The 24,678-nt window shown below is 37.9% G+C and overlaps 1 protein-coding gene across 1 annotated transcript; it reads right to left on the bottom strand.

The window, feature by feature from the left end:
- Positions 1 to 584: 584 nt before the first annotated feature.
- LOC129359412 (mitochondrial intermediate peptidase-like) lies at positions 585 to 24,297 on the bottom strand. The gene is made up of 19 exons (XM_055029028.1): positions 23,769 to 24,297; positions 23,469 to 23,642; positions 22,340 to 22,428; positions 22,149 to 22,235; positions 21,992 to 22,055; positions 21,726 to 21,908; positions 20,358 to 20,514; positions 20,194 to 20,242; positions 19,662 to 19,722; positions 19,469 to 19,521; positions 18,034 to 18,187; positions 17,825 to 17,902; positions 17,015 to 17,222; positions 16,294 to 16,403; positions 16,139 to 16,213; positions 14,733 to 14,849; positions 10,084 to 10,205; positions 8,984 to 9,057; positions 585 to 926 (listed from the first exon to the last, which is right to left on the bottom strand). Exons 1-19 carry the CDS (start codon positions 23,913 to 23,915, stop codon positions 826 to 828), a joined length of 2,103 nt encoding a protein of 700 aa, XP_054885003.1. The 5' UTR covers positions 23,916 to 24,297; the 3' UTR covers positions 585 to 825.
- Positions 24,298 to 24,678: the final 381 nt, after the last annotated feature.

Below are 24,678 nucleotides of genomic sequence, written 5' to 3'. Positions count from 1 at the left end.
CTTGCTCACTCCCTCTGAGAGTGAGCTCACGTCTTCTGCAACCATGTGGAGCTTCTCCTCAGGCTCAGGTGTGAGGCAGGCAAGCAGAGACAATGTTAAAAGGACCAGCTGCAGCTTAGTGTGATTCCTGTCTGAGACTCACTGTGTGCAACCCACACATTGAGTCAAAGTCACTAAAGCCTTTATTTTACAGTCTGTGATCCTCATCTTTAAATGTGAAATAGATAAAACTTACTTTGTAGAATGAAGTGACCAATTATGTCCTACTGAGGCAGCTGTTCATGTGATTGGACATGTCCCAAAAGTTTCCAGTTGTGTGGTTCGTATTAGACTAAACTGTGAGCCAAAGCTCTGCTCATCTCCCCCCCAAAACTCCTGACAGACAAAACAGATGGAGCGGCATTAATTCAAAGCCTAAACAATGAGCACATGACAGGAAGAGCGGATTAAGTATTCTTCCTCGTGCTGATTTAAGCAGGAAAAAACAATGTACAGCTATCCTGTGAGCAGAGCGCCGCTATTTGACGAGGCTGTGGCTGTAGAGTTGAATTATTGAGAATAGAAACAAAGAGAAAAGACAAAAGTATTCAGAAACCCAGAACTTTCTGACTTTCAGGGAGTGGTTAAACTCACTGAAACGAAACAATCCGACTGCTTGTCTTTAAAGTTCTCGACTCTTTAATCCAAATTAATTTATGTCAACAGGTACATTAAATAAGTCAATATGAGTCCATGCGTTACTATAGAAAACATGTTGACAGTGAATTTACAGATAAAGTGAAGATGTGGCCTGGAGCCACCTCTGTAGCTGGATGTGTGTGTCCATCAGCTTTCAGAGTCCATGAGGAAGGTCTCAAAGTTCGGGTTGAGCTCAGACACAAGCGCGTCCACAAAGTCCTCCATGCTGGGTCGTCTCTGCAGCATGCCTGTCTCACACAGAAAACACAACAACGGTGTTAAAATGTGCCACATTTTCATTTCCACATAAAAATCTTAAAACGCTCTAACAAAACAGTTTCAGACATTTTATCATATAATAAACTTCAGTGCATTTAAAGCAGTGTTAATCCCCTTTGTTATGCTATTCCTAAATAAAATCCAGCGTGATCAATTTCTTTCAGAAGTCACCCAATTAATAAATAGCACACACCTGTGTGATTATATCTGTGCCACTCTGCATGTTTGTTGTGTTTTCTTCTTGGGTTTCAAACTGGACCTTTGTATGAGTTGGTTGCACTGGTTTTCATTAAGGGGTATTTGTGGTTTGAAAACAAGTCTCAGGGTTTTCCACAGTGTATTATAAGCCTGGCGGGTCACCAGGCTTTACTTGTGCCTCCACCAGGCTTGGCATTGTTTATTTATTTTAGTTTTTATTGCCTTTTTTAAGACTTTACAGTTGGTGTTTAGATACTAATCTTCCAGTCTTCCAATAACTCATAACTATCAAGTGATATTCTCAAATTTTCTGCCAACTGTAAACATTTTTTAACTCAAAAACATGGCAGCTGGCTGCACAGGGCTTAGCAGGTTTTCTGGGGGAAACCCTGAAGCCTCCGCCACACGTTTCAAATTTTCATCTGTTAAAAAAAATAAAACACAAAAACAATAAATTAACTGTTACTTCCACAATGATAGAGGAACTTTTCTTCCTTCTGACTCCACAAATGCGGTGGAGTATATACAAGCAAGAGGCGAGAGCGAGCTCTAAGAACGTCTGTGTGATTTCAGAGGCCGTCTGCCAGCTCATGCGTGGAGGACTCACTCGCTCGCTTTACAATTCAGCTGCACACTTGCTTTGAAGTCAGTTCATTTCCCCTTGTGCAGCTGCCAATGTAAATAACACCCCCTCCTCTTTCCTGCATGGGTCACCTCCATTGAGCGCGCACACATATACTAACACACCAGCATATCTGCCCGGACACGCATGACTGGAACTGAACTGAATATACAGACGCACCAACACACACACACAGTGGGGAGTTTATGCTGTTGCTTCCACCTTGATACAGAGACAGCAGGTACAAACTACTCATCTTGCATGAGAACATTAAGGGGTGGGGGAGGAGCGATGGGGGATTATCCTCTCCTCTTACCCACCCGTCACACCCTGCCCCCTGGCTACAAGATGATACCAGCAGTGCAGGGGTCTGTAACACAGAGCAACCGCAGGGTTCCAGGATCCCTGGGAACGAGACAGCCACATGAAAGCGGTGATATCCACCCAGCAGTGATAACCCTAAATCACAGCTGAGGACAACGAGTTTATGACCGCTTTAAACTGGAGACCCGAGTGTTGAGAACAACTGGATATTTTAAAGACTAAAGTTACACATGAAGTCCAACCGTAGGGGGAAAAAACATGCTTTAAATACTTGTAGCCTATTTACAGCCTGTAGCTCGATTCAGATGGATAAAACTTAGGAGGAGCTTGAAGAGTCAGCGTCTATTTAAAAAGGTGACCGACATTTGAAAAGCACAGAGGTTAAAGTGAATAATTGAAAATGTCATTCAAAATTTATTTTCCGTCTTCATATAAAAATTGAGCGTCTTGCTGTCCTTTAAGCTCCACTTTGTGTAATAAATATCTGGCTGTTTTACAAATTTTCATGTCTGTTAATCCAGTTTTTTTCTGAGGTGAAACCTTTAGCCTGTAAGCCTCAAATCAAAACTGCAGCATGTTGTTGCTTTTAGGTGAGATCATTGCGAGTTAAGTTTTTTTATTATTTCAAAATGAATTTGACTCCTACATGACAGAAATAATCATGCATTCTTTGTTACTGCTAAATTAAAACCTGGGGGTCATTTCACTTTGTGTAAATAGTTTGTCCCTGATTAGGCCATAATTATTAAAGATTCATAATGGCTCTGACGCAGCCATTAAAAATGAAACAGATGTTTCTACTGTGTGAATACACTGGCATGCAGTAGAAGCATCTTAATCTGATTTTCAATAATATTCTGTTGTGCTCAGTATAAAAGGGTGATCTGTCTTGTTAAAATAAAAGTAAATAAATAAAAAAAAACAATACATATGCTTTGTATGTTTTGGTCAACCATGTCATATGCTAAATACTAATAAGTTTGTAAATAGTTAATGTGACAGAAAGATAAAAAGGAAAGATAAAAAAGTCACACAGTGACAACATTGATGAATAAAATAAAAGTCTGCTTCCAGCCACCTTTACCACAAATGATACCACAAATTAATTGACCAGTAGCATTCATTTTCCAGAATAACCTAATTAGTATGTGAATTCCACCAGAGTGTGACATGTCCTCTCTTAAATACAGCAGTTATTTCAATGAGACCACAATTCAACTTCCTGGTCAACGTTGCGCTTTGTGGTCATAAAGCAGCTCTGGAAATCGCCCTAAAATGACCAACTCACTGATAAAACATGGTGGTGGGAGCATCATGCTCTGGGGAATCTGGTTAGTTCTTTTATATGGATGTACCACATAAAATTTCAGTAAAATACAATGGTATTTGTGCCAACAAAATCTCAAATGATGTGAATACTTACTACATGGAATTATTACTGCCGGCAAAGTATTGTTTACACATCTGAAACAACCAGCCTCACTCATTATGATCAGTTGTGACCTTTTTGATCACTAGAAATCCAAATAATTTCAGAATGACTTCTAAATTAAACAGGAAACATTACTGAGTAATTTTTTGTCTATTTTGGCTCAAACGCCTGAAGAACAGACGAAATCTGCACATCCACACAGTCGGTCCTCCATCCTGCCGGCTCTTCTTTCCCCCAGCAGCTGAAGCCCAGATACTCTCCCAGTCTTTTAGCATGCTTGATAGTGTTTCAGTTGGCAGTGGTTTATACTAACTCTTGGCCAGGCGCTGAGGAAAAACCAGAGCCAAACTAAACATAATCTGCGCTTTGTGTCCATTGTTGTGAAAGCTTTAGGACGGAGGCTTTGCCATGTGAGTCATCTCGTATTTAAGAGTTTCCAGTTCCATTCATAATGGCTCTGACGCAGCCATTGATGAAGGGCTTCTACCCGTTACAGTCATCTGAGGGCCAGCATCGTACGCCAACTTGGCCGACGGAGTCTGGGTAAAACAACAGGTGTTAAAGGACACATGAGGAGAAACGGCCAGTGGAGTTCTTTTCTTCAGACTGCTTTTAAAAGCCCTTTGAGTGAGAACAGCAATAATAATCCTATTCCTGCATGAAGTGTTAAATCTGATGTGAGGACATTCAAATCCCCGACTCCCTTTGCATTTAACGACAAATATATTTTCCTGTGTGTGAAAAATGTGTTTATTGCACAGAAATGGAAAAAGAAGTACCTCGACTGGTACGTGGTATGTAGAGTCTATGGAGAATAGCTGAGATGGTGATCAAATGTAGGACCAACATGTCTGTGTTTTTCTGCTGCTCTGTGCTGAGCTTCCAGACCAGCTTCTATCTAATCTTTCCATTAGCTTTGGAGAAATAATAAATATCTGCTAAGATGGCAGTCATCTTGATGTATAAAATGTTTCAGAAACACTGCTCTATTTAGAATATTAGAAACTGAAGTAAGACAGCACGGAAAACCAAAATATTTAACAGTGTCTTCTCATATGACCACCAAACAAAAGTACAACCGTGTCCTAAAAGCTACACTCTGATTAAACTTACACTACAGTAAATAAAGCCTGTTTATTTACAGACAGGGTGGTGGGGTGATGGCTATCTAGAAAATGAAGAACTCTGTAGCCTCTAGCAGCTCTGAGTCTTAGTAATGCCAGCTCCAGGGACACAAATTCTGCAGAAATGCTTCAAAATTGCTGTTCTGCCTGCAGCTACTGCTGGTTAAACTCATCAAACCTCTCAGTTACACCTAGAAAATGTCATACCAAAATGGAAAAAGCTAGTAGATGTTTTATGATCCACATTCTTTAAAAAAAAAAAAGATAATTTTTTTTAGCTCTCCAGTTTAAAACAAGCAGAACAAACTTGGTTGTTGTATAACAGCCTTAAGCTAAGTTTCTGAGAAAAAAAACGTTCATAAACTTATAGATAAAATTAAATGTCAAACTGATTCATCTGAGCTGCAAAGGCTTGGCTTTTTGTGATATACTGGTTTCTTTAGTAGGCCACTTACACCCACAACTTGGAGCAGTCATAATGTTACATTTCTGCTTTAACATGTGAATAAACCGACAGCAAGCAGTAACTCGGTACATTGCCTAAAGTCCTCTGTGGTCTCATCTTCCCTGTAATTGTATTATCCACATATTCTAGGTTGCTAAGATCTGACAGGATTATATGATCCAACACTTCAAAACATATCGCTGTCTGCTTCAGTGGCTGCTGCAGCTACAGCCAGTCAAAAATATGTCAAGGTGCGAAAAGCAGTTACCCCTGTCAGGCCTGGAGGCAAACCAGAGGCCCACTGACTCTGTAATTACAGCTTTGAAGTTCAGGAAGTGTTTCCTCCAAACACTCACTTCAGACAGGTCCAGAAAACAAGCAAGACAAGGGTGATGACAAACACTGTGCAGTGAAGCGCTTTGTTTCGGACATGCCCTTTCTCAAAGTACAAAAGCTCACAGTTAGTGAAGACAACCCATTTAAATTCAAAAAAGCAAACTTTGTATTCATGACAAAACACTTTGGCAGAGGGAAATGTGTATTGACTGGCTCAAAGCATTGTGCCAACTTCATTTTAATGTAGCCAGATCTTCGGCTTGAGTGAAGCTGTTAAAGAGCACAGCAATAATTGCTCTAATTACAAGACTAATTGCTATAAAAACAGGAGCAGATGTGCTTGAAATGATTGTGTGCTACAATGGTTACCTCCTAAGAAGCCTGTGCAGTCCTCTCACATGGTGTCATTTGCAAGAAAGCTGCTGCTATAAATGTTTAATAGTTGCCACCAGTGCAGAGCTGACACAGCACATGTGGATGTGAGTGCATCTATGCAAATTCAGGGAAAGACAAACATCCTGACACAATCCAGGTGTGGAGATGACTTCTAAAAGTGAAATTAATCCCAAATCTCCTCTAGAATAACAGAACCATGTATCCGTCAAAATTAATACAGGAAGTCCGTTTGGATCTGTATTATCTAGTATGATGGAGAACTATGATACAAGCAGAAAGTGATAAAAAGGTCGAAGGTTGTTCAAGTTTTGCATCCAGTCAACAAACCATTGGGCATTTCAGAAAAACTGATTCCAGACGTCAAAATTGAAATTTACTTAGTGTGCGTGCTTCACCTGAACTGCTGTTTTGGCACATGAAGCAATCAAAGTATTACTTTGATCAAAGTATTCCTTGCTGTGTTGGAGCCTGAAAGCTTTTTGAGAATGATTGCTTCATAAAATGACTGCAGTAATAAACTAGCTATTCCTGTGGTGCTCAGTGAAAGTCAAAGTTTCCTCGTAGGCTGCTTCCTAAACAAGATGTTCAAGGTGGAAGAAACATCTTTGCTCATTCAGACCAACTGTAATCTGTTGGAAGCAGAACCTATGATTTCTAAAAAAATAACGTAATATCCAAAGTGGAATTTGAAATAGTGTGCAGCGAAACTATTTTGCGTTTTCTTAAGAAAACACTTAGAATTCAGTTGTACAGTTTTCCAGACTGCGTACAGCCCTGTGAACCATAAACTATGGAGAAAAAAAAAGGAAACGTACAAAGACCAACAAAGTCCTGGGACTCAGCCACCGAGCCCGATCCGATCCATTTCCAGTGTTCAGCACTGAAGCAATAGAAGCAGCCTGGACCATGAAAGCCCTCTCTGTAGCAGGACCTCAGGTTCGGTTCAGTTAGTCGATCACCTTTCACCCCCTCCTTCCCTTTTTCTCTTCTTCCCCTCCAACTCGCCCTGTCCTGAAGCCTCTGCTACAGATTTAATAAATGGGTTTCCATTCAGAACTTTTCTTCCTGGAAAATGGACGGTTCTGGGCATTGAGATAAACACTGGCCTTTGGGTCCCATTGCTACATGTGCTACTGTTCCCTCTTCTATCACCTCACTGATGAAAACGAGGAAACATCACCTTTATGTACTACATTGGAAGGATTATGTAAATTAGTTACCGTCTCTCTCTTTTCTAACCCTACTGCTGCTAAAAAAGTAATAGGTAACAACAAAAAACTTTTTATCATTCCCCAGCAATGTTTCCACTGTACTTTATATTAGAGAATGAGTAAAGAAATAAAGTGTGAAGATCGACATGTTCACTATATTTTGTTGTCTGTTACCTGTTCAGATCTAGAAAACCCTTAAGATTCAGTTGTAAACTTTTCCAGACTGTGTTCATACAACCCTGTGAACCATAAAAATTGAAACATTGAAATGAATTCACTAACTGCTTTCATGTTAAATAAATCAACTCAATAGTGAAAATAGTGTGATGGTTGGATGCAGGAAAGTCTTTCTTTAGTTTAATCATTTCTCCAGACAGGAATAATAGAATAATTTGATGACTTTTTGGTTTGAGGGACATAAAATACCTGAATCTGGATTCATCATCTAGCAATTCTAATGTTCTTTAATATCTTTTAGACTCCATTGCTAAAAAAAAAGTGTAATGTTTTTACCATGGAATGATTATTTCCACAGCAGACATTTTTACGGTCATTCTTGACAACGACGATTTAAGGAAAGGAAAGCTAGCCAGAATATTCAAAATGGGTTTTACCCATGCTGCACACAGTGAGTATCAGCTCTCACTTCAGAAGAAACCAATAAAAATAAATGTGAGTTTGAGAACGTTTCTTTGGTTGAAATAAGAAGGGTCTAATTATTTGGTGGCTGAGATATTGGGACTAGAAAGAGATGATCACAAGGCTGGTGACCGCAGATCGTTTGTATTGCACTTTCTTTCAGTGTCATTATTTGGGAGAGTAACAAACTCCCCGTTAACAAGACTACTGAACAAGACTACTGAAAAGGCCAAACTGTAATTTCTATTCTTAACTGTTCTGTGGAAACTCAACAAAAAGCAGCCTATACTCAGATGCATCTTTAGGTTTGGTCAGTGCTTCCTCTGAATGTGGTTCCAGCTCTGGGCTGAGCTCTTTTATGCATGGGAGAATATAAAAACAAATAGAAAACTGGACATTTCCAACTTTTGAGTGTTATAAAAGAACTCCAGAGAATTGCATCACCACTTTCTAAGACAAAAATAAAAGCATGAATTTTAAGCTAACAATAAAACAAATAAATGTGGATTTTTCCTTTACTAGTAAGTGCGGAATAATCTTCTTTTACTGTGGAGGTACTAATGTAAGAGAATCCTTTACTACTTTTGGTTCCCTCAACCAAAAACATGTTTTTAAAGAATGCTATGCAGCATCTTGGTCAGAGAGGAACCTAAACCCCAGTATTATATTGTTTACATGCTCAATATATCTTATCTGAAGAAGTCAAGCATTCAGTTCATTTACTGGGTTTCCAGCTTTGCAAAGTCAGCAGCACCAAGGACACAGACATTAAAACTTATAATCAGCAGTTTCCGCCTCGCCTTCCCTTTTTGCTTCGGACAAATGCAGGTGGCTGGAAGGCAGGCAGAGCAGGCTCTACATTCAATGTCACAGAGGAGTGCTGGCTTTGTCTCTGGGACAACAAAGCTCTTGTAAACAAAGATAAGAATCATGAGGTATGTTCAACGTTTAAATATATACCTCAGAGGAAGAGACAGTTAAACCACGACAGCTGGATGAGCTGTGTCTATGCTTTCAAAGACGTCTTTCTGCTTTAAACGAGACAAAACAAAGCAAGAAACCCAAAGAGCTTCTTGATTAATTTGTTGAAACTAATTGCCGGCACACCGGTGATGCAATGAGACATACAGTACCTTATTATACTCATATCACAAGAAGCTAATACAATGAAGAATTTAATTTCTGTTAAGATCATTTCCAATGGAATCCCTTTTCTGCATGTTTACTGTAATTTGAACATTTCTAGTATTTAAAAGGAACTCACTCCTTTAGGATTTATGTGAAAAAACTTGAACTTGCCTTCCACCATTAACATTGGCTCTTTAGCTCCTCCATGAGCCAGCATCTCCCGTCGGTAACGCTCACCCATGTCCCTGACAAAGAGACAGACGGGCAGAGAAAGACAAGGAGGAGAAATGGTTAGACATGGCATTATCTCCCATATCAGAACTTTAGGATGCCCAAAGTTAAAGTCCTATTACTTTACCAGGGCTGCCACAGAAAGTGAAACAAAAAATGTAGAGAAAAAAGCCTGGAAACACACCAGAGCATCTGAATTTCAAATAAAGCTCTGCTTTGTCCAGCTTTGTCTCTGTGTTATTACAGGATGTGGTGTAGATTCAGGTGTGGATTTGTGAATCACAGCAGACACTTGCTGGTCTCATTTCATGCTTTGTATGTCACATCTAGCATCAGGTTGAGACTCAAACAGTATCCAGAGGAAGTGGCCTGTCAGGCTCAATCAGTCTCAGGTTTTCAGACATCCAACAGTTCAACACCATGTCAACAGCCGTCATTTCACTTTCTAAAAAGCAAGAAGTTTAAAGGAGGGTATTATTATGTTCCCATAAATAATACCCTGGGGCAATTTATAGAACAATCAAGAAACCATGTTACCTGCAGTTTTTATAAAATTCTGTATTCATCAAATATGATCTAAATAAAATTTGACTTTCCATTTTGACGCTTTGAAATTGGGCCTCTGTCTCTTTAAGAATCTCATACTCTTTCCAATACTCCACCTTCAGTACATCCTCACAACAATGCTCCTCCATTACTCCACTCACAACACCAATCAGGTGTTTGCTATGCTAATTGCTGCTGCTGCTGGTCAGGAGGAGCTGAATGGGGGAGTTGTGGGAAAGCGATGCTCTGTGAGGTGGAAGCTGACTTGGAGGCTGCAGCTTTGTGGAAATAGGCGGCAAGCTCTTAGGCACGGCACGACTCCCAGAGAAGATTTCAGAATTCCTCAAACACTCATGAAAAACAATAAATAAAAGTGACTCCAGGTATTTAATTCCTTGTAAAAATATACAAACACTACAAACCAACAAAGTGGTTTAGATCCTCTGTTTTTAGGGTCTTTAACATGAATGATAATCATGATGCGTTAAGCTCACCTGTTCAATGGATCCTGAACAAAGCACTGCTTCCACACCATGGAGGCCACGGCCCGCGACATGAGGTAAGAGTAGTACTTAGCCCCATAGCCAATCAGGTGGCTGAATCTCAGCTGCCAGGCCTAAAACAGAGCAGCCAGGGTAAAACTTTAGATCACTTCTGTTTGGACCAATGTTCTTCTTAAGAACATTGGTCATCGAGTACAAATAGGTTTATTTTCTTTAATGTGTTAACATTCACAACAATTGTTGAGCTCAATTGAAAAAAAGATTAAGTAGGATTTGTTTGTCAATGTTTTGTGTCTCAGTAATTTACAAAAAGTGTTCATACATTGCAGGGAAGAAATATTATTTCTTTCAATCACAATATTAATATAGTTTTAACGCAATAAATCGAATTACATAGATGAGAAACAAGAAGAACCGTTTATGAAAAATGCTAATTATCCTCTGGGAGATTTAATCCTACAGGTGGAGATGATAAATGTGAGCTTGTTAAGAAGAATAAATACCACACATCATGCCCGTTAGGCAGAGAACATTTGTGTTTGAAAAGATTTCAGTCAGCACCTGACTCATAACTGCTGGCAGCCTCCATTTTTAATGCAATACGCAATTATACTATTCTCAAATTTAAATACAGTTTTTAAAAAAGTAATTGGTGCATACATATGTGTAAAAAGGATTCAACAAATCAATGTTTTATTGCAGCAGAACACTTCCATCCTGATACTTGAAGAAAAATACAACCTTATGCTTTGGTAAATTTAGTCAAAAATATTTTTTTTGCTGCTCAAAAGTCTCTGCTGGTTCAGAGATACCCCACTCAAAGTTCTTCTTAACTTACATTGTAATATTTGTTAAGTTTGTTAGTGTTTAGGGAACTTTTAAGTTGTAGCACATTACTTGCTTCCCTGAAATATAAATATGACACGACATGTTTCTTTAGGTATCCCTTTAAAATGGGAAAACAAGAGAATAGGTTATTAAAGTATGGCAGGTGTATTTATCTATGTAAACTATGAAATGCTGCAAGAAAATAGCGTTTCACATATAATGTTCTAATATCCATATCACCAGTAAAAAGTTTATCAAGATAAACAATAATTGATGACGACCCAAAAGGTTACATTTATTTTCATTTTAAAAGTAGCTCATTGTTTCACTTTCAATACAGTGAAACTAAAAGTGGGAAAAACTGACACCCAATAGAGGCACAAAATATAATAACATCGTCAATTTATTTTGTAAAGAGAAGCTGTCAGAATATCAGTCTGAATCTGTTGTCGAACACTGAAACTCCTGCAAAAATAACACAGCTGCCATGAACCTAAAGGGCAAAATTTAACATGAGCAAAACTTACTTAGCTTTAAAATCTTCAGGTACTTCAGGTCGTATTACATAAATGCAAAAAAAGATATCTCGAACATTAAAAGCTTTGTATTTAAGCGCCAGTCCATTTGAGTTATTCATATAATAAGAAGGAAGGTAGACAAAAAAAATTAATTGCAGCTTACAAGGTCCTTCTATTAAAAGGACGAACAGGGAAATTCCTAAAAGCCAGGAAGCCCCGTTCTCCTCCTTTCTCGTTTCCCCTGTGGATGCCTGAAGGGGCCCCTCACCATATCTATAAAGGCAAGGTTTTTTTTTTTTATGATCTGTGCACTAATCACTCCGGGGAATTCAGCAGGCAAACATTCCAAGACTCAGCAAGACAAGTTTACTACTACAGTTAGCAATGATATCAGACTGCACACTTTTGTAATAAAAGTTGATCTTTCTCGAAAATTGATATTATTTGATTATTGCAGGAGTGTTTTCCCATGTAAGAACGGGATTCAATATGAGCATAGAAATCATAAAGATGACAAAGAAATGCCATTGTTTTCTGATTTAATTTATTGAAGCTTTGTAGCTTGTTCAGTAATTTCAATGGTGTGAGGAATACAAACAGTGGCTTTTTGTTATCTAATCTTGGAGTCTGAAACAAAACGAGAAAAATAATTTGAGTGCTAGATCGACATACTAAAAGCATGACTTGAATGGGATTAGTGGTTTTACCAGAAAATCCCCAATTCATGCAATGAATGCATTTCAGCACAATAAAATCTAGAAATAAAAAAAATCTTAGAGGCAACAATTGTGAAGTTTTGTGCCAAAATGGATGGTCCAATAAAATCAATTTGGAACAATGACATTAGCATTGATCGCAACATTTTTAATACTTCCATCAGGCCTCGGCCAGGTAGTGATATTGTGGTCTACATGGTTTTAAAAACGTAATGTTTCAAAACTAGCTAAATAAATGCTGCACACTACCAGTAAGCTGGTCAGAAGACAACTTGACTGTCTGACAATTTTCCAGTTGTGAAAAACCTAGAATGTCAGAGTGGAATCTCTACGTAAAACATAATTTATTTGTAAATAATTCCTATTTTCTAAGATGGTAATAAGCAATTAATCATATTGCAGCACTTGCATTATCTGTGAATACTTCAATAAAACGTGTCCGCAGCTGTTTGAGAGTTTAAACCCAAGTGTTGGCTGATCCTCTCCAACTGTGGTCAAACAGCTTTGAAGCTTCATCTTCCCTGAGCGATGCAGCAGTGGGAAAAATACTCTGGCTCTAAAGTGTCACGCTGACATGACTCTTCTGGGCTGAGGGGACTTTAATAAGAGGAAAATGCACTCTTGAGAGGAGTCACGGCTCACATAACTTTGTAGCAAGGAAAAGTTTGCTGTGTAAAACAGACATACAATAGCTTGGATCACAGAGATTAGGAGGCCTGTTGAAACTGTTTGACGTCTAATTCAGACAAAATGGAAAATGCACAGTAGTTTGCAAATTATTCAAATCCCTTGAACATTTTCTCATTTTGTGGAGTTCCAGGAATGAACTGCTATGTATTTTGCATCAAAGAAAAAACATACAAGAGTGAATAATAGTGAAGTGGGAAAAACTTATTGCACCATGTCAATAGATGGTATATGAATATGATTTTATATAAACCATTCAATTGGAGTTGTGGCTTCATGTTGGAAGCATGATATTGTTTCACAAAGGCTTGTGTTCAGTGTTGGTATTTTCTTTTCATGGAGATGTATTGGCATAAAGAAGACTTAAGAGAATCACATGTCGCGTATCAGATTTTATATTGAAAATAAAAATGTAAATAGTGCATAATTTTTCTTCACAATCACACTCTACATTGCACTGGCCTCCTGAATAAAGTCCCAATGAACAAAATAGAAATTCGGGGTTGTATCATGACTAAATGTGAAACAATCATTCACAAAAAAAGAAACTACGCTTCTTACTTCTGTGTTTACAAAGAGTATAACCGGCTTTTCCTTGCAATTGTTTCCAACACATCTGAGTAAGAACAAAGCTGCCACTGTAAAGCTATTTATTATTTTTAAAGAGCCTGTAAGAACTCATCACACTATCCCAGTAAATTATTTTTAGACTCCTAAACTTCTCTTTTGTTTTTAATCCCTTTGCCTCAAATCGGATGATTAACATCAACATTTCTAAGAGATCGCATGTGAGTGACGCGACTGATCCTTTCAAAGGACACAAAGTAACTGCAAGCTTTTCATTATTATATGGGAGATAAAAGATATGTTACGCTCTTTCCACGCTCAAATTGTGTTTCCTTCATCATGCTACACCACAACTGCATAATTCTACAAAAGAACGTGCAACACATGAACTGTTGTGTAATTAATGCTTAAAAAGATTGGATTATTGTTGAAAAGAGGAGAAAACACACAAAGAACCAAACAAATGTCTCACTTTCTGCTTGTTGGTTCCCCTCAAACATCTTGATCTTAAAATTGAGCATGTGGTCTGTGTTACCCGCAGCTGATCCTCTTTCTTAGTACACAACAGGAACCAATAACTGTGCATTATTAATGACACGTTAAAGCTAGCCTAATGGTTAGATCAAAAAGAAGCTGAAATAGTTTAAGAAAAGAAAAAAAACTCTCCAATGGCTGAGAGCAATCGTAGGAGAGTTGAAATAAGTCCACTTTCTCTCAAAATGAGGAATATATCCCATAACATGACTCAAGATCCAGCTCTTTCATTATGGTTTGGAAGGCTAAAGAGCACTCAGCTGTCCAAAAACTACCGTCAGAGTTACAGAGAGACAAACAAGCAGGAGTGCTGTGAAGAGAACCGCAGGCCTGGACGCTGACATTATGAGGCAATATTCAGCTTTTCTGCAATCTCTATTCCTGATGGCACCCACATAATTATAGCTCCAAGGGAATTCTGTGTGAAGACCATTCCGAGCTGAAATATGACTTTCATTTTATTCCATTTTGCCTCTTGGCCCCATCCTTGCACCCACAGCTGCAGAAGTGGGGAAACTTGGCTCTTTTTTTTATTAAAGGGCTGGGAGGAAGAGTTTCAAATATTTCCCATAGGAGAGCTCATAGAAGGACTGAGTGTGCTCTGTTATTTCAGGAGCGCTTTAAACGGGACTTTAATCCTGTAACTGCCTTTGAGTCTGAGGGGGTTATACATAAAATGAAGCAAAAAGTAGAGAAGGAAAGGAAAAGGCTTTGGTGTTTTTAAAGATACTGTGGAAGAGAATGCAAGTTAATCAATAGGTGAAAAAATACTTTTATGATTGGGATGTACCGTGTTGGGTGAATAAGGCAACCCATAAAACTTCTCTTGCATCTCCTTGAGGATTTCTGTTGTGGAGCGATTCTGTGGTTTGCCATGATAGATCTGGTCCAAGACTGCATAGAAAACCTGACAAAAAAAAAAAAGAAAACACAACAAAATGAGAAGTTAAACATGGGAAAAAGGAACCTTATAATAACTCAGGGACAAGCTTAACTGTGGCTTCAAAAACAAAAAGTCAAACTGATAAAAGCTCCATTCTTACCTTAGAGAGCTCAGGGCTCTCTCACACACAAGAATGTAAATTACCAGAGGAGAGGCCTATTTTGTTTTCTTTTTAATGCTCATATTTGCAGCATTGTCTGACAAAATATCTCCACAAGAATCAGAAAATCAGATTTTAGTTTTCCATAAATCATAATCCCAACCCTATTTACTTTTCTGTTAATTTCATAACAGATGCTAAAAATAAAGGGTTTGGCCCACTACAGTGCAGTCCAGCAACATCCGGATATAATCTTAACTAATAGAAGGATCTTAAACTCAAGGCCCGCAAGCCAAATACAACCCTACATAACTATTTCTAACGCCCTGTAGACTCTCTGGTAGACTGGGCTCCACTAGAACTTCATAATAACAGAGTGCTTATATATTAACTTATTCCTTCAATATTACATATTTTAGATTATTTTATGTTAGCAGTCCTCCCTGTGAACAATGTGTCTGTTTGTATCCATGCAATAAATACAACAGATATAGGTGATGTACAATTTTAGTCAAATTGGGATTTGTTAGTTGTTGTTTTCAATATTCAATATTCAAAAACAAAACAGCCAAAACGAGACCGTCTGAACTGGTATCTCCATGTCCCAGTAACGTGCGGTCAGGGGAAAAATAATGATAAAATAATTTATACTGTTATTTTCACCCTGTAGTTTGTACTATAAAGTACCTATTTTTCATTTAGCTTAACCAGTTTTTATTATTTTTTCTTCAAAATCGCTAAATTTTTGTCACTGCCATGTCAATATCTGTGTCGTGTGATCTCCTATGTAAGATGGGAGTAAATGTGCACGGAAGCGAGCTGAAACAGCAGATGTTGCTCTTTATGACGCTGAAATCAAATGTAAAGGGGAAAAAAGGAAGAACTGATGAAGTAGGAGTAAAAGTTTTTCTGAGATATGTTTTTATTATTTTATGCTTTGACACTTTTGAAACTAACTGAATCCATTTCTCTGACTGAATGTAAATGTTGATGCTTGTACACGGTGCTGCTAATTGAATTCACTATTAGTTTAATGGAAATGTTATAATCACACAAAAAACTCCATTCAAACTCTTGTGATCAAATCTCGTAACAACCTGAAAAGTATTGAATTTAAAACTCCAGTTGGATTTCCATAGGGTGGGGATTTTACCTGCAGCTGGGTGTCTGCCGCTCCGCACACCTTCTTGGACTCACACAGACGAGCCACCATGTTCTCAGGCAGAGGCTGATGAAACACAGAGTAAACCTGTCAGCAAGTTCGTCTTTTAAAACACTACTCTCTTCATTGTGCAGTGTCAGTCATACCTGTCCAGTTTGAAAATGACGGGCGAACTGGCTGATGACTCGATAGTCTGTGGCAAAATACTCCATGAGGATGGAGGGGACTTCGGCAAAATCAGTCGCACACCTGGTTCCTTGAAGAGCAACATGAAAACTTATGAACTTTGACTTCTCATGAGGAAAGGTGAAAAGTGTAAAAAGAAGGAGAGACGCATGGAGCATTGGAGGTTAGGATTAAGTTACAAATTAGGTCTATTTTATGAACAACTTAAGATTTCATAAACATGTTCAAACACATTTAAACAAGAAGTAACAACTATGAGTTTAATCAATATTGTCACACAGCAAATGATCTCTTAAATTACTTGGCATTTTTCAGAGTCATCTTACACTGAAAATGGTGTCGAGCGTCATGTAAACCCTGCCAAAGGCTTACACTTGGATCAGACTCACTTTCAATTTCAAATTCACTGCAATGAAACAAAAACCCTTCAGGTCTATGTCAAACAACGTAATTCTAGCTTGTGACATTTGGGACTACAGAGTCATCATTTACAGATTGGGAGCTCATAAAGCTCATAAAATGTCAACCAGAGAACACCTTCTGTGCTGTTGGATTGTTATTACTTCAGTAAGTCCTGTCTCATCTTCCAAAGTAGACTTTAATTCAAATAAGGTCTTTGAGCTTTGCATGGTTACAATTTGTGATTTGCTCAGAGGGTGTGTGCGTCCCACTTCGCTGCACCTGTCACGTGTTGGTAGCGAGTCCTTCCCAGCATGGAGTGCATGGCGTGGCCCATCTCATGGAAAAGGTTCTCCATCATGCCCGGGGTGAGTAGAGTGGGGGCGTGCTTGGTGGGGTGGGGGAGGCTCAGCATCAGCACGACGACCGGCAGCTGGTACTGATCCGTTTCCCGGCACCAGCGTCCGCCCCGGATGGTGAAGTGACAGTCCTGCATGGACAAGCATAACGTTGTGTCCAATGAATTTGAATATTATTGAACAGTTCATTAATTTCAGCAACTCAAGTGAAACACATTATTTTAATAATAATGTGAAAATAAGCCTTCATTTCTGTTATTAAGAGGATTTGTCTTCTTACAGTTAATGAAACACAAGATTTAAAATCAGAACATTGCATCAGAATAATAATTTAAAAAATATTATAAATAATAAAAAATATTTGCTTTTGAAAAGTATCCAGCACCTGCTAGAAGGTTGTTATTTTTAAATTGCACTTTTAATATAATGGACATCATATTCTAATTTATTAACCATGACTGTATGGTCACCTAAATTATTACCTAATTTTCAGACCAGAAAATGAAAATAATACCAGGCAGCAGTTTCAAATTGGAGACCAATATATAATTTATCAATATTTATCAAACACAAGTCATGTGTTTGATAAATATTTGATAAATAAATCAGTTCTGACAAAGTTTCACAAAAAAAAACTGAACGACTGGTGACTGGCCATAAATTTTGATTTGTGCCTTTGGTGCAACCCATTAAGATCTATTTCAGACCTGATGTGAACTTTGTGTTTACTTACCTGATGAGGTTTATCTCGTCGGTGGAAAAAATCACAGTAGATATATCCCAGCAAGCCTTCAGTTTCATGCACCACAGCCTAGTGACACACACATGTAAACCTCATCATAATCAGAGCAAAAGCTCTACGTAAAAAATGGACTTCCAGAGAAATGGTGTGATTTAAAAAGAACCAATGAGGTTTGCATCGCTATAGAAGAGTTCCATCACCAGTTTGCGGACATCCTCACTCCACACTTCTCCAGCACCGGGATGTTCAGACAGGAGGGAGACGCCATACAGCTGGGAAAAAAGGTTGTTCAAACCCTCCATACAAGCACCAAGAGACAAGTATGGACTGTAGAGGCTTGGTTCAATGTTGTATCTGGAAAGAGCAAAAGGAAAATCCAATTATTAAAAAAAGAGAATTTTTTTTTGTAATTTTCAAGAAAGATTCTGCAATATTTTGCCATGAAGTAATCTTCAGGATTAAGATCAAACCCTTGGCCGCACTTATTTTTTATATTTAGTTCCAAGTAATAAAAACACATCTAGTCAGATCAATAAAAAAACTGAACTTAATTAACTGATTCAAAATGTAATTCTCCACATTTGAACCCTAAACAACATGGAGCAAAGATAAAAGATGTCCAGGCCTTGTTAATATGACTTTAGATACATGTCACTGAACTCAAATGGTTATTTACCTCCAAATTTCATCCATGTATCATTAGTAATTAATAACAGATGAAAGTCAAGTATCAACATTTAATGCTGCTTCACTCTCCTCCATGCAGTGCATAGTGACAACATACATCTGGGTGCTTGCTAGCTTGGTTTTCCACAATTCCAGTTCTTGTGAAATTTATTAAATTTTCCTCAGATTGTAGGTGTGGCCAAGTTTAAAGAAATATTTTCTCACAGTTTATAGCACATTCAGATAACTATGCTTCCTTTGAGTTATAAAAATTCTGCATATATTAAAAATTACTTAATAGAAATCTGACTTTGTGATTTGACGCTTTAAAATTGAGCCTTTGTCTTGAAAAACCTCATCCACTTTCTGACAGTCCATCTTCAAGGCGTAATCACAACAATGCTCTCATTATGCCTTTTACAATTGCTCTTAGAAAGTTGAACTGAAAAGTAGTTTGTGTAATAAGTGCTATGATTGGTGTCGTAAACTTAATTATGCAAACATGTGTAGGTGCCTGTGCCTGATTGGCTCCTAAAACACAGTGGTTTACATAAATACCACCCTTTGATGAAGTCAACTTAAATGAAATAAAGTGTTGAGTACTTTTTCCAGTGTGAGATCATGCTACTGCAATAAAATGTGAATTTATTTGAATGTTTTTTCCACATATTTAGTTGTGGGAACTCTACATAAAGTCATCTTGGTATTATGAAAGAGGGAGGAAAACATTATACTAAAGAAAAAAATTTGATTTTTTTTAAGCTTTCTCAAGCAGGAGATGGAGACACCACTGTAGCAGGTCCCATGCTTCTCCTATATCATCCTTTGTAAAAAGTGACACCTGAGGCACAGATTGGTTCTACAAACTGAGAGAATGGAAATATGACCGTCAAAGCTCATCACATAAAGACAGCTTAACGTGATTTTTATCAAATGACAATGAACTGGAAAACAAGTTAAGGTTTCCACCTTTCAGCACGCAGGACACCACTGAGAAATGGATGATCCCAGGGCATTAACTCCTGTGGGAAAACAAGAAGTTACAGATTGTTACTGAAGCTTGAACTAATGTTCAAAATTTAAAATGTCAGGGTAGCACTGTATAGTAAAGGAACATAGTCTTGCTTATAATGAAAAAAATAAAACAAAAAAAAACACCCACAGCGTTACGAGGGTTGAGCTTCTTTTTCATGTCTCTCATCATCTGAAAATCTTTTGCTGTTCTGGGAGATAAAAAGATAAAAGTAAAAAGTTACAAGCTAACTGTCTGCAGGCGTTAATTCCTGGCTCTATGCACCTCTTTCAGCACAGGGTCAATGGGGGGCAGAGCCTATCACAGCATGCATTTGGCTGAAGGCAGGGAAACACCCTGGACAGGCTGCCAGGCTAACAAGCTCACAATAATTCCTGTGGATAATTTAGAGCACTCTGGTCCACCTGACTTGCTTTTCTTTTTGGACTGTTTGAGTAATTCTCCGAATGAAGAATACGATTGCATAAAATAAGGAACATAGAAAGCCAGAGGCTTCTGGGATTATAACACTTATTTGACTACATTTTTAATGCATGAGATTATTTTAAATAAAGCCCACAGACTTATTGTAGCTTATCATGACAGATATAGAATATTTAAAGACAAAAGTAGCAAAAAAAAAAAAAGAAATCACAAAAAAAAAAAAAGAAAGAAAGCATACCTCTGTGACAGCTTGTCTGTTAACAACTGGAGAAAACTCATCACCGTTTCTACAGAAGGTGAGAAGGGTAAAGTTTAAAAATGTTCTATAAGCATCGCTGGTGCTCCGACAAACTAACATGTTTTTTTAGTGAGTTTTTTTAACTGAGTTTTTAACTGAGTTACCTGGATTTTTGGCCATAGTTCCTTTCAGTGCTCTGTGTCCATAGGAGTCATAGCCAACCAGTTTGGCCAGTTTGTACCTGCATCTCAGCAGCTCCTCCAGACACTCCATAAGGTCAGCATTGGGATAGAGGTAGATCTTGTATGCAATCTCTCGTAGCTAGATAGTGGACACACACACACAAGCACACATACATATTTATATCTATAAATAATGAAGTATAGTTTTTGGCTAGGCATTTTTTGAAAACCTTAATATGTGAAAATAAATTCATTACACTATTACTTTGGTATACAGGCACATGTAAAAAGATTAGAATTGTGAAACACTCCAATATTTTTTGTCACCTCATTTCAGAAAGTGAAACAACATAGATCTGTAACACATCTGCATCGTGCAGTCTAGTGTCTCTCTTCAGGCCAGTTTTCTGAACAGTAACAACATGGCCATGGCTTTGGACCATTGAGCAACAGTACAGTTTTGCTTCTCCTTAGTCCAGGTGAGATGATTGTGACCTTGTCTCTGCTTCAGGAGTGTTTTGACATGAGAGATGAGATGCCTGTAGCCCATGTCTAGGATTTGTCTATGCATGTTGGCTCTTGATGTTCTGACTTCAGCCTCAGCTTGAATGGATTTTGTGTAACAATCTGATCATAGCTGTGGTTACCTCTGTTGCTGTTGCAATTTTTTCTGCCGCACTTTTTCCTTCCACTCAACCTTCTATGTATATACTTGGATAGAGCACAGTGTAAATAACCAGCAATGACCTTTTGTGGCTCCCCCTCCTTGTGGAGGGCGTTGTTGAATGTCTTCTTGACATCTGACAAGATTGTGAAGCCGAATGAGAGACTATTTAGAGACTTAGGAAACCTTTGCAGGTGTTCTGAGTTAATTAGCTGATTTGGATGTGACATTATGAGTTTCAAATATGTAACCCTTTCACAATATTCTACATTTCTGGGTGACTGATTCTGCGTTAATGTTGTCTGTCATCCATAATCATCACAATTACAAAAAATAAAAATTGGAAGTATTTCATTCTATCTGATGAATGTCACTGATAAAGAAATTTAACTTTCTGAAATGTGTGACAAAATATACGTTTTTTCATGGTGTTATATTTCTTAAAAATATGCCTCTATGAGCAAGAACTAAAGTTGCATCATTTAGAGAATCTATAATGCCAAAACAATTCGTAATACAACAAAATAAAATAAAATAAACAATTCACTTAAAAAAAAATCAACCATGTGTAAGACAGAAAGAACTACAAAGAAACTTAACATGAACTGAGCCCAACCATGGTTTAAACTGTGGCAATAGCGCCATCTGTTGAACAATAAGGAAAGTGCTTCAGAATATAAACATACAAAGCTATCAGGGGAATCTGCATGAAGTCCTCCAATTTGAATGAAACTCCCGTCACTTGCAAAGTGATCCTGTAGATGGTTGGGAATCACAGACTTTGCAATTCTGTTGGGCACATGAGAGCCCATCAGAAACTCGTTGCTTAGATCCAGGAGCTTAACGTGAAGAGCAACAGCCTCTTTCCTCTGCAGGACAAACAGGAAGGATAAGTGGAGATATCCTAAACAGAATTAGTCTGTCAAGAGAAGCTTTTAAACTAAAATCTCACCAGTTTGTCATCCAGATGAATTCCACTGATTTCAAAATCAAACATGAATAACTCTGCCACTCGCCTAGGAATAAAAAAATATGTACAACTTGACCACATCTGAATAATTATCACTTACAGCAAAGTCAAAAACTAAATGGATTTCTAATAAATGTACTTTGTGTCAGGATCCAGCTCTGCCACAACTTTTGTGTTGTCCAGTAAATTCTTCAGGCTCTTGCATAACTCAACATTGGTGTTCAACCTGCAACATAAATTCATCGACAGGTATACATAAATATTTTACAATTTACCAGCTTTTGCGGTTTCTGTAAGTTGTGTAACTTTGTAAAGACCCATGATTCTTACTTCTCCACGACTGTGCCAATGTCTATGGAGGTCCTCTCTGCAGCTTCACGGTATTCTGGGTCTGGATGGGCCACTTTTATAAAGTCTGCCTGCAAATAAATTAGACAATGAAACTAGGACTGAGCATTTATTTTTATGTTCCAGAATTGACAATTTCCTCAATTGCAAGTGCAGAAATAAACAATTGTTCATTTAAAACACAAAAAACAACAACAATGGGGAACAAAATATAATTTTATTAGAATACTCTGATATTAGCCACTGACTAAATTAATAATCTTTGGCTTTAGAGCTTCAAATTGTTTGAAATAGGACTGCTAAAATACCCTGAACATTGGCGTGTTGGTAAAAGCGCTGACTTGCTTTGCAGTGGCTACCATTGGTTCTTATATTTAACTATTAATTAAGCACATAACATTTTAAATTTGTCCAAACAGCTCACCTGGGGATCATTGACCATAAGTGTATTTAGAAACACAAGCTTGAGAAATGCTGGACTTGAAAATTATGAATTCATTTCATCAAATTTAACAAATAATGTCTTAGATATTTGTAAACAACCAATTAGAAGCAGCAAAAATAATTTTGCTTTTCTGTTCTAATAAAACAGGACTGCCATGCTTTTCTTACTAGCATGATAGTTTTTCTCGAGGATTTTTTAAATTAAACAACCTATACAGAAGAATTCAACCCTTATAATTAACACATTTATGTCATAACGTTTGGTGTAAATACTGTGATAAACTGAAAATACTGTATGCTTACTAAAGGTACTGATACTGTAAAAATGGAGACATCACTTAAAGGTGACCAAAGGGGCAACAGCAACTCCTATAAAACCAGCAGCCCCACCACTGGCCTATGCAGTATTGTATCTGTTTTTAACATGAAAACTATTTTTGAGCCATCCTTATTAAGAATCGTGTCCCAGCCCATGCCTACTGGTGGATATAAAGGTGCTTCATCCTTTAAGTCCTACAGATATCCAATTATGCTGTATCCCTGAATACTCTTGTCCACTTGGATGCAACACGTAAACGAAAAGTTTATTCTTTTCCCCTAAAACAAAGTAAACCTTAATGCTTATTGCATGTAAATATCTGGCCACATTTAAGGGGGATAAACTCACCAGATCAGCCACTTTGCACAACCCATCTGACAACTGGTCGAAATACTCCACTGTCTCCACACCTGGAGAGCAGGAGCAGGCTCTGTGCAGAAGCATCTCTGTGTTTTTCAGGGCTGTCTGTGTTGCTGCCTGGAAGCCTTCAGGACAGCTGAGCTCTGGCACTCCAAACAAGCCCTGGCCACACAAACGCATGAAACATGTGTCATGATGATTACCAAAAAACTGCGGCTTTTGTTGATTCCTGCACTAAACTATCACATTAGTAAACACAGCACGTGAAAATGTGAAAAATGTACAAACCACGTTTTTCTCAAACAGGTTCAGCCTCCTGAAAGGTTTGGCATTGAAAGCAGCTCCAACAGGAGACCATGTGGTGACCTTTCTCCGTACATGGGTCCACAGACTCCTGTACTGCAGCAGGTGAAGCAGCCTTTGTGAAGCAGACATTGTGAACCAAATCTGCTGTAACTCGTGTCCCAAAGAGCAGAAAGCTCTACCGCAGGGTTAACTGTTAATACTGGTAGAAAGTGACAGACGACATGCTAAACTTTCGCCTTTACGTTAGTATGTCTTGCAAGTCCAAAAAATAACACGAGTGTCTTTAAATATCCCGAATACATTAGAAACCTTTACTCCTGGAGGGAAACGAATATTTGTCTCTAATAGAATAAAAGAGGACCCGTCCTGATAGCATGTTAGCTCATTGCCTACTCAATGCGAATCCAAACTTTTGTACCACCTCGCCCTTTCGTAAAAAAACCCCAACATAATAAAAGGAAAATACAAGTCCTTTAAAGATAGAGTAAATGGATCGTGACTACGTCTCGTTAATTATTGGATAAGTTTTTAATGTAACATATTCTGCGTGAATATATCTTACTGTCACGGGTGTTTGCGCAAGTGCAGTGTGTCGAAAGTGCGAATACCCATCGAAATCTGTCATGTGAGTAATACAATAAAATTGTGTCACTCGAACACACCTCTTGAATGTTGTCACATTTTGTCATGTTACGGCCACAAACTGTGCAGTTCAATAGTAACTTTATGTGATAAATAAGTTGATATATTACTTTAAAACCATCTAATATTATTTGCATTTCATCATGTTTAGTTCTTACAAAATTATTCAACGCAATATTCTTGAAAACATATTTTCGTTTTTCCGTACATTATCAATGGGATTTACATTATACTTTTATTATCATCGGCA

This window comes from Poeciliopsis prolifica, unplaced genomic scaffold, assembly GCF_027474105.1.
Source record: "Poeciliopsis prolifica strain line A6 unplaced genomic scaffold, Auburn_PproV2 SCAFFOLD004, whole genome shotgun sequence".
NCBI lineage: Eukaryota > Metazoa > Chordata > Actinopteri > Cyprinodontiformes > Poeciliidae > Poeciliopsis > Poeciliopsis prolifica.
This window is presented reverse-complemented; position numbering and strand designations above follow the sequence as displayed.

Bases quoted from the DNA above. Each gene is read 5' to 3' on its own strand.
- LOC129359412 (XM_055029028.1), bottom strand. From the start codon at position 23,915: ATGTCTGCTTCACAAAGGCTGCTTCACCTGCTGCAGTACAGGAGTCTG. The intron at 22,236-22,339 runs GTAAGAATCATG...TTTATGTTGCAG, and splicing joins ATTGGCACAGTCGTGGAGAA to GTTGAACACCAATGTTGAGT. The intron at 20,515-21,725 runs GTATGTTTATAT...TCCACTATCTAG, and splicing joins CAGATTCCCCTGATAGCTTT to CTACGAGAGATTGCATACAA.